General features: G+C 42.7%; 1 protein-coding gene across 1 annotated transcript in view; it reads left to right on the top strand.

Annotated features, from left to right (window-relative positions):
* The first annotated feature begins 1,459 nt into the window (after nt 1–1,459).
* The window catches only part of ESPNL (espin like), a 31,828-nt gene continuing 22,253 nt past the window's right edge, over nt 1,460–11,034 (top strand). The window contains exons 1-2 of the mRNA XM_081191387.1: nt 1,460–2,156; nt 4,824–5,014. Of these exons, the coding sequence (XP_081047513.1) occupies nt 1,863–2,156; nt 4,824–5,014 (485 nt within the window). The 5' untranslated portion in view covers nt 1,460–1,862. The remainder of the gene's footprint in view (nt 2,157–4,823; nt 5,015–11,034) is intronic.

The following is an 11,034-nucleotide window of genomic DNA, read 5'->3' as shown; positions in this document are numbered from 1 at the left end:
ACTGACAACCTATGTCAGGCTTCTTCAACCTTGGCCCTCCAGATGTTTTTGGCCTACAACTCCCATGATCCCTTGCTAGCAGGACCAGTGTTCAGGGATGATGGGAATTGTAGTCTCAAAACATCTGGAGGGCTGAGGTGGAGGAAGCCTGACCTATGTTTTACATGCAGAAGTTTACAGGGTCAAGCTTTGGCATCTCGTAACTACAAGAATTTGGGGTAGCCAGCCTAGGGGTGACATGGCCTAAGACCTTGGATTGCTGACAAAGGCAGCTCCATGTGCTCATGTATGATCTAGCAGGTGTGGCATAGAATGCACTTTGTCATATAAGATACTGGAAGGGGTAGGTGTCCTATCAAAATGCATAATGAATGGGGATTTGGGTTTGAAGCCCGTCTTAGCTCAAGTAAAAGTGAACTGATCTGCATTGCAGGCACAGCTGTAGAGTGAATGGAGATAAAATTATTATTCTCCTTCAAACAGCAAATTCTGCTTTTACAACAGAGTTGGGAGATTGTGTACCCTCACAACAAGTGCTGATGCAACGATCCAAATGGGAAGACCCTGGGAAAAGTTGTTTGTGTTTTGGTGGCAGAAAAATATTCTATGTGATCATTTGTTCATGTGATTTCCACAGATTTATTATGGAACAATTATAGGAAACCATGGGGAAGATCTGCACCGTAATGGGAGGAGCAAAAAATATTCTGTCTGATTACTTGCTAATGTATTGTGAATAGATTGATTATGGAACATTTATAGATGCTTTAAATATTTTGGATTGGGAACAAAATGTGTTAAATAGAGAGAGATGACTGGTGACTGCATATGACCTGTTTTAGTTCATTATAAAGAAAATGGAGTAAAATAATAAGGCAGCTTTGACATCTTGGCTATATGGAAACCCTCTTTATTAATTCACAATAAATTGCAAGAATTTGCCCTCTTTGGTAATATTAGAACACTAATTTCTTTGGTGGAGGATTCTTGCAATCCCACTGTGGCGGAAGTCTGTAGAACCGAATTATTTAGTGTTGTATCATCATCAGTATTTAACCTATCTCTCTGGAATTTCTGTTATTTGAACAGAAATCAGCCGCACCATACTAGAGACATGTACATCACAATTATAGGGGAAATATTAGCTTTCCTGTTTACAGCTGTGGTTTTTAAAATTTGAATCTAACTCATAAACCATAAACCAGTGTGGTGTAGTGGTTAAGAGCGGCAGTCTCATAATCTGGGGAACCGGGTTCGCGTCTCTGCTCCTCCACAAGCAGCTGCTGGGTGACCTTGGGCCAGTCACACTTCTCTGAAGTCTCTCAGCCCCACTCACCTCACAGAGTGTTTGTTGTGGGGGAGGAAGGGAAAGGAGAATGTTAGCCGCTTTGAGACTCCTTAAAGGGAGTGAAAGGCGGGATATCAAATCCAAACTCTTCTTCTTCTTCTTCTCACAGCGTATTTTCTGTGTTTTATCAGTCAATGCAGGAAAATACAGTAGGAACTGAAACACATGCTAATTGCATCTTAGAGCTGTTGCTCCTGAAAGCCTGACTCGTATTTTTCAAACAAACACCAAGCTTACTTTATATTTTATCACGCCACTCTTTATAACAATTCAGGATTCAGTGCCACAAGTGGAAGAAGAGTTAATAACATCCCTGATTCTGCCAGGAGCTTTTAGCTGTTCTCTCTCACTGGCCATGTGCCCCTTCTTAAAAAAAAACAAACCCTGCAGTACATATGCTTTCTACAGCACCTTACCCGGTAACCAGAGACACATAGCACCTGGCTGGTACATAAAACAAGAGACTCTGCGAAAGTAGGACCTTCCAGTGAAGACAACAGCAAGGCTCCCAGAGATGGGAGACCAAAGGGCTATTTTAGCTGCCAAGGAAGGAGACTTGCCTATGCTGGAGCAGCTGCACATCGATGGTACTCTGGACCAGAACATCACTGACTGCTCGGGAGCAGGCCTGGTGCATCATGCGTCACGAGCAGGCAGGCTGGAGTGCCTCAAGTTCCTGGTACTGCAAGCAAAGCTTCCCGGGAATCAGAGAGCAAACAATGGTGCGACCCCAGCACATGATGCAGCAGCCATGGGCAACTTGGCTGAGCTGAAGTGGCTGATCAAAGATGGAGGCTACAGCATGCAGGTAAGGGATCTGACAAACAGGGATCTTGCGGGAGCAAGGGAGAACACTGGTTGCAGCTAGACATATTTGCCATGGGGTGGTATTCAGTAAGTTTTCCTATCGGGCTCATTTAATTAAGGTAAGTAAGTAATGGCCATTAACGACAACAGGTCTACCCTGAGGAGGAGGAGCATTGAATACCACCCAGTGTTTTTACACAGGTTGCTGCTCTTAGATTAGACTTGGGTGGCAGAGAGTGCCGGCACCCCTTGTCTACAAACAACCCTTGCTGGACTACCAACAGCATCTAACTATTCTTGTCCAAGGGAGACTGTGGTGTTTAGCAAGTCCTTCTTTGTGGTGGGTGTTGTGTTTTAAGTGGGCTTTTTCATTGCCAAAAGTCTGAAGTGAGTTCAGTATATGCTCTTCATGGAGACACACTTATTATTATTATTATTATTATTATTATTATTATTATTATTGCAGTGGTACCTTAGGTTACATACACTTCAGGTTACATACACTTCAGGTTACAGACTCCGCTAACCCAGAAATAGTACCTCGGGTTAAGAACTTTGCTTCAGGATGAGAACAGAAATTGTGCTCTGGTGGCGCAGCAGCAGCAGGAGGCCCCATTAGCTGAAGTGGTGCTTCAGGTTAAGAACAGTTTCAGGTTAAGAACGGACCTCCAGAACAAATTAAGTACTTAACCCAAGGTACCACTGTATTAGGCTTGCAGCATATAATGATACATAATAAAACATCAAAAATTAAAAACTTCCCAGTACAGGTCTGCCATTGTGTCTCCCACAGGATATTTGTCCTTGAGTGCTGCATCACGAAGTGTTAATGGGAAAGGGCAAATTTTGACCCCATGGCAACGTCCCCCAAGTGCAGCTCTTTCCCTACTCCCACATGGAGAAAGCAAACAAGTGTGCTTGGGGACATCATTGGGGTGGAGCATTAACTTGCTCCCTGCCCCTCTTGCTCCAGCTATTCAAAATCAAGCTCCTTGTCTGTGTAGCCGACTGAGTTTTGTTTCTCTGTAACAATGGGTTTTGGGGAATTGGCTTTTTGATAAACATAGTGTCATGGGCTTCCACTGCAAGCTGCAGCATATGCTAGCAAAGGATGCAAATGAAAGTATAACACTGCAATAACACTCAGAAAAGCTGGTGTTTGTCTTTCTAATAATAATTACTGCTTCCAGATGTCACCACATAGGAACACTGTATTAAAATCCCATTCACTCATCCAAGGAATGCATGGAGGGGGGCAGCAGGGCTGTGCCTGAGGGCTGTCTACACTCATTCAGGTGAAGGCATGCCATCAGTGCCATATCCTGTGGACATGGCCCTTCTCCTTCCTCCACTTGTTTAATGAACATGTGGACATAAATGAGTGAAAATAGAGGCAACGGCCAATTCATGTGCATCCAATTGCACATGCATGCATGGTGCCGAACCCGGAAGTGACACAAAAACATACCTGGAAGGGGTGGAACGCTTTACGCAGGCCCCGCCAATGCGCATGGGGGTCCAGAACGTAACCCCTGCACAAAGTGAGCATTGCCTGTAGCTTAAAATCATTCTGGGTTCCTGGATCTTTTAATAGGCCAGCTGAGGCAGTTTTTGTTGGGATATCCTGATCACCTTCAGGATGAGAACATACAACACAAGTACGAACTTATAAAGACATAGCCTGATTTAGATGCTTTACTTATTTATCAAGATTTCTATCCCACTTTTCCTCCCAGGAGCTCAAAGTGGCAGCATACATGGTTTCCCCTATTTTATCCTCACAACAACCCTGCGATGTAATTTAGGTCTGAGGTCACCCAGTGCGTTTCTTGACTAAGTGGGGATTTGAACCCTGGTCTCCCAGACCACAGACCAACACTCTAACCACTATGCTACATTGGCTCTTTAATGGTTCTGGCTAGAGGCAGGCTCAAAAAAGGCAACACGCTGAAACAATCACCTCATTACTTGCTCTCTAGGGAGATGCTGGATTGAGAATACATGACTGAAGTCATGTTTCCTTTTGCCCCACCTATACTCCTCTATGGGTTTTTTTTAAAACGAAAGTCATGCATTTGTACACTACTACAGTTGCCTTCTTCCATACAAACTATTTACATAGTTTCTAGGCCATATTCACACTAACATTTCCATTTTCCAAATCCTCCGTATACTTTAACTTCTGTTGTATTCTAACGAAATGGCTGATCATGAGTGCAGCAGCTTGCTAATGGAGGAACATAAGAAGCTGCCCAAACTGAAACAGATCAATACTGTCCACGCAGCATTGGGAGTGATTCTTTCAGGCCAGAGGTCTTTCTCAACTCTTCCCAGAGATGACAGGGATTGAACCTGGGACCTTTTGCATGTAAACCCTAGAAAGATGCAGGATCTCATCATCCTCCAAGTCCAACACACAGTGCACGGTCTCTGGGTCATGACGCACTATTGTTACTTATTACATTCATATAGTCCATCAGTAAATATTCCACCTCATTAAGTTTGGTAAATGGGTGTGTGGGCCTGTTTCAACATCCCCCAGAAGAGGCTGTTTCAAGTGATCTCTGGGTCACAATTACAAAGCAGTCATGAGATGGATGTTAAGGAGTGAGAGTGGGTGGGGAAGAGTTAACCACTACTCCTGAACTGTTTCTTCTCCTCTCCATAGGAGCAGGATGCTTCAGGGGCTTCTCCCCTCCACTTAGCTGCTCGCTTTGGACATCCAGAGGCCATTGAGTGGCTGGTGCAGGCAGGCTTTGACACTGCGATGAAGACAAGGGAAGGTGCCGTGCCAGCTCATTATGCAGCAGCTAAGGGCGATCTCACTTGCCTCAAACTGCTGGTTGCTGCGGACCACAGGTAGGTAAAAGCACAGCATACTGATATTCAGTATACTGATATTGCAAGGCACTGTTTCCTCACTTGGAGCTGCCACTCAGGCCTGCACTATGCACATGCAATGCATGGGGACATTATTTTCTGTGTTTGCCCCAGTGCAGTTCTACATTTACCACCTCTTTCTGCCGCATGCAGTGATGTTCTCAAGACAGGACTTGGGGGCAAAGGTCCAGGGTCCCACTCAGAGGAGGGCTCCCAAGCACAGCGGGGCTGGATAACCACATTTTGAAGTAATGCTACACATAGTCATCTAAGGAACAAATGCACACCAGTACAATCATTGACCAGAGTTTTTGTGCTACTGCCTGCCTGTGTTGTCTAGAGAACACACACTGTTGATGCAAAAATTATTCAGTAGAATGAAATCAGTGTAGCTGACTGTGATGGCAGCACACCCCTCCTGGGCCATTCATGTGGTCAGGGCTGATGGGAGATATAGTCCAACAACCTCTGGGAAGGGCACAAAACTGATGGATTTCATGAAGAAAGTGCTCTGGAAGCTGGGTATGTTTTTGCACAACTTCTACAATTGCGACTGTGCTTTCTGGTGCTGTTATTGTGCTGTGATCATGGAAGATGCTGTGATCAGGGGAAATGCTTTCCTGGGCAGAGCATACCGGTGTACTTGCTCTTTGTGCTGGACTTTCTTCCTGCAACAGTACACTGGGACAGCTTGTATGGAGGAAAAAGCAGCTCACAGCAACCATTTTCAGAGTTCTGAGAGTACATAGCTAGGTTAGCCTAGCAGCGTATAGTTTTCCTTAGTGTTTTGTTTCCATGCCACAGCATTTCCCAGATGCTCTGTGTTTGTTTGTTGACAGGACAGAAGGCAGGCGCTTAAGATCTTTGCTGAAGCGGATTGTGTTTCCAAAGGCAGACGTCTCATAACCATCTGCCTGAGTGCTTTTAATCTCTTCCCTCATCTACTACAGCTCAGCATCTTTTCCTCCCTCTCTCCCTCCATATATATATATATTCTCATTCATTCTGCAAAGCCATGCAGAAGCTGTACATTGCAAGAATGACAGATGTGAAAGATTAGCAATGCAAGTTGTGGGAACATAAAGGTAAAGGGACCCCTGACCTTTAGGTCCAGTCGTGGTTGACTCTGGGGTTGCGGCGCTCATCTCACTTTACTGGCCGAAGGAGCCAGCATACAGCTTCCAGGTCATGTGGCCAGCATGACTAAGCCGCTTCTGACAAACCAGAGCAGCGCACGGAAATGCCGTTTACCTTCCCGCCAGAGCGGTACCTATTTATCTACTTGCACTTTGATGTCTTTCTAACTGCTAGGTGGGCAGGAGCAGGGACCGAGCAACGGGAGCTCACCCTGTCGTGGGGATTCAAACTGCCGACCTTCTGATCGGCAAGTCCTAGGCTCTGTGGTTTAACCCACAGCGCCACCCACGTTCCCTATGGGAACATAGGGAGCTGTTATAAGGTGCTCCTTGTGAGAGATTTTTACATGGCATCTGTGTGTGCAAATTTAATATACTTAGATACAAATCTAGACATAATTAATACAACATACATAGAAACACAATGCATCTCACTGTAGTGGGGAAGACCATGCTTTGTATGGAGACATGACCCTGTGAGTCTGCTGTCTAGGCGCTAGCAGCTGATGGGAAGCATCAAGTCCTCTCTCTCGTCTTATGGTTCTTTATCTTGGACCAGGGAATCTTCTCTACTTGGTAAAGGACACATGGACACCCTAGTCTTATATCAGGTCAGGCTATTTGTCCGTTTGGCCCAGTACTGACTACTCTGACTGCTCTCTAGATCTCAGGTAAGAGAGGTATTTCCCATCACTTGCTTCTACCTGAGCAACTTCACTAGGTTCCAGAGTTTGACATGGGGACCTTATGCACTCAAAGCAGGTGCCTTCTCTTGCCTAAAGGCATCCAGAATTCAAAGAAGTCTATGTGGGAGCTCTTTCCATTCCCTTCTTTCAGTGGGATGTGACCCCACTCAGAGAAACAGGTTCCGTCTGAGGGGCATCTGGTTCTTTGTGTTTATCTGCCGTCTTTCCACAGTGACCTATGCCCAGAGCGGCCTACAGCAAACACCCACTTATTATCATATACAAAACATTGGTTGGTGAAGGTTGGGGGAGAAAACCGTTAACAAAATGTATCACTAAATTCAAAGAAGAGAAAGATAAACAATTCAGCAAACATAGAATAAATTCAGTATTACAAAAGAAACGATTTAGACTTAAATGCGTAAGTACAAAGCAATGTGTTCTTGTTATGCTTGAGGCTGTTGCTGCCCAGTCAATGTCTTTCTGATGTGCTTATCGTTTGGGTGGATTTTCCAATATGTCTCTGATAGATATTCCCAAAGGGTCAGATTCCTAATTTCCAGAAGGCTGTTGCCCCCTAGAGCCCTCATGTGTTGTTACAATTCCCTCAAGCTCATCTTTCACACAGAGCCCCCAAAGGCTTGTTATCTGTTAGTATCACTAGACTCCCTCAGCTGTTTACTCTGCTTCCTCTTGGGGAAACATGAGGAGCAAAAATGCTGGGAAAGGCAGAGCTAAGGGAGAGGAAAATGTAGAACAACTCATCAAAGCACAGTTGAGGCAGGCTGTGGAGTGCACTAAATATATTGGGGTCAATATTTAAGATTGGGTTGTTTGCCCCAAAGTCTGAATACATTGTGAGAAACCTTTTTATACTCACTGTTAGGGATGGAGGAGAAATTAGATGTGTGTTAAAATGCATGTGTTAGTAAACATGACATACACAAATGCATGCTATTAGAGGAAATTGCTTTGCAAAAATGTGTAGATAGGCAAAATAGCATATAAAGATGTGTAGAAAAGGAGAAATGTGCCCTTGAATGCTGATGAATTTCCACAATGACTTTAAAGAAAAATAAATTGTGAAATTTTTCAAGAAATGCATTTAAAATTGAAGTGGGGTGGGGAGAAACTAAGAGAAACTGAAAATGACAGATTCACCTATCTCTCCTCTCTGTATGTGTCTTTTCCCTTTTACAGTAGCAATATATAAGGCCAGGCCCTTAATTAGGCAGAGTGAGGCAACTACCTTAGGCAGTTTATTATAGGCATGATGAAAGAGCAATAGTTCGTTACTTATTTATTATTCTAGTATTATTATTTTTTTTTTTTTTAATAAAGTTTTATTGCTTTTTTCCAGGGTAAAAGAAAGGTATATCATCCATAGCACATCAAAAGCAGTTTTACAGAAAAGAAAAGAAGTTATAAGAGAAAAAAAAGAAAAGATTCACATTTTTCACATCCATTTTCATGATCGATCAGACTTCCCCATGTCCCCCATCCCCTGTTTTCTTTACAATAAAAATAAACAGCAAATTAATACCTTATTTCATATGTTTTTGTGTTTTCCTTTAGTTATATAGTCCACAATTTATACATTTCGAAATCTTAACTTAATTTTCAACATTTACCAAATTCAATACTGAAGCATGTTTTTCCAGAACATTTAGCAAATTCTCAACATTCATATAGCTTATAATATTTTTGTAAATAGTCCTTAAATTTCTTCCAGTCCTCTTCCACGGCGTCTTCTCCCAGGTCTCGGATTCTGGCTGTCATTTCAGCTAATTCCATATAGTCCATCAGCTGCAAGTGCCATTCTTCCAGCGTGGGTAACTCCTGTGCCTTCCAGTGTTTAGCTATAAGAATTCTTGCTGCTGTGGTTGCATATAGAAAGAAAGTTCTATCTTTTTTTAACACTCTCTGGCCCACAATGCCCAGGAGGAAGGCCTCTGGTTTCTTGTGAAAGGTGTATTTAAACACCTTTTTCAACTCGTTATAGATCATTTCCCAGAAGGCCTTCACCCTCGGGCATGCCCACCAGAGGTGAAAAAAGGTTCCCTCAGCTTCCTTACATTTCCAACATTTATTGTCAGACAAATGATATATCTTTGCAAGTTTGACTGGGGTCATGTACCACCTGTATACCATTTTCATGATGTTTTCCTTTAAGGCAGTACATGCCGTAAATTTCATACCGGTGGTCCATAACCTTTCCCAGTCTTCAGACATAATGTTGTACCCGATGTCTTGTGCCCATTTTATCATAGCTGATTTAACTATCTCATCTTGAGTGTTCCACTTAAGCAGCAAATTATACATTCTTGAAAGCACTTTCGTCTTAGGTTCAAGTAATTCTGTCTCTAATTTTGATTTTTCCACCTGGAAACCAATTTTTTTGTCTTTTTTAAAAGTCTCTAAAATTTGGGCATAATGAAACCAATCTCGCACCTTTCCTTTCAGTTTTTCGAAACTCTGCAACCTCCAAGTGTCACCATCTCTTTCAATTATCTCACAATATTTCAACCAGCCAGTCTCCATATTACGAAATTTTACGGCCTTAGCCTCTACCGGTGATAACCACCTCGGAGTCTTACTTTCGAATAAGTCTTTGTATTTAGTCCAGACAATAAGTAGAGCTTTCCTGACAATATGGTTTTTAAACAGTTTATGAGACTTTGCCTTGTCGTACCAGAGATATGCATGCCAACCAAAAGCATTGCTATGCCCTTCCAGATCTAGGACATCAGTGTTTTCTAACAAAAACCAATCTTTCAACCAGCAGAGGGATGCAGCTTCATAGTACAGTCTTAGGTCCGGCAGGGCAAACCCCCCTCTTTCCTTTGCATCTGTTAATATTTTAAATTTTATTCGGGGCTTTTTGCCCTGCCAGACAAACTTCGCAATGTCCCTCTGCCACTTTCCAAAACATTCCACTCTGTCCACGATCTGAAGGGTTTGAAACAGAAACAACATTCTTGGCAATACATTCATTTTGACTGCAGCTATTCTGCCCGACAAGGTAAGTCTCAGTCTCGACCATGTTTCTAAATCCTTTTTGATTTCCGACCAACATTTTTCATAATTATCTTTAAACAAATTCAAATTTCTCCCAGTCAGGTTAACCCCCAGGTATTTCACTTTTGGAACAACATTTAATTCTGTTTCCTTCTGAAACCCAACTATTTCTGAAGGTGTCAAGTTTTTAGCCAAAACCTTGGTTTTTTGTTTGTTCAGCTTAAATCCCGCCACCCGACCAAATTCAGAAATTAGTTCTAAGGCTCTTTTTGTACTAGCTTCTGGCTCCTGTAATGTCAAAACCAGGTCATCTGCAAAGGCCTTCAATTTGTATTGTTTTTCCCCGACCTGTATTCCTTCCACCCGCTGGTCCTTCCTAATCATGTTCAGCAACACCTCCAGGACAGAAATAAATAACAAGGGTGATAAGGGGCACCCCTGTCGTGTCCCTTTTTCAATTTTAAACTCCTCAGTCACCACGTTGTTTACTATCAATTTAGCTTTTTGCTCTGAATAGATTGCTTCAATACCATTTTGGAACGCCCTTCCCACTCCCATCCCTTCCAAATTTTTCTTCATAAATTTCCAAGATATGTTATCAAAGGCTTTCTCGGCATCTATAAATATCAAAGCTGCCTTCGTGTTCAGATTTGTCTGTAATAACTCCAAAACATCAATGATATTCCTAGTGTTGTCAGACATATGCCTGCCAGGGAGAAAGCCTGCTTGGTCTTTATGAATTACTTCATTCAAGACTTTTTTCAATCTGTTTGCCAAAATGTTAGCAAAAATTTTGTAATCCACATTTAGGAGTGAGATAGGGCGATAATTCCTGAGTTGAGTCTTTTCAGATTCCAATTTAGGAATCAAGGTGATGAATGCCTCTTTCCACGATTCGGGTGCCCCCTTTCCTTCCATAATTTGGTTACATACCTCCATTAATGGCTGAACCAAATATTCCTTCAATGTCTTGTAGTATTTGGAGGTAAGCCCATCTGGACCTGGAGATTTGCCTAATTGCATGTTCTGAATGGCACTTTCAATCTCCTGTTGTGTTATTTTGTAATTCAGGGCTGTTTGCTTGTCTTGTGTTAATTTTTGGAGGCCATAACTTCCTAGAAAATTATCTATCTCAGTCTCCACTTGGGGTCCTTGAGTA

This window comes from Podarcis bocagei, assembly GCF_964188305.1.
Source record: "Podarcis bocagei genome assembly, chromosome: 4".
In the NCBI taxonomy this organism is placed as follows: Eukaryota; Metazoa; Chordata; class Lepidosauria; order Squamata; family Lacertidae; genus Podarcis; species Podarcis bocagei.
This window is presented reverse-complemented; position numbering and strand designations above follow the sequence as displayed.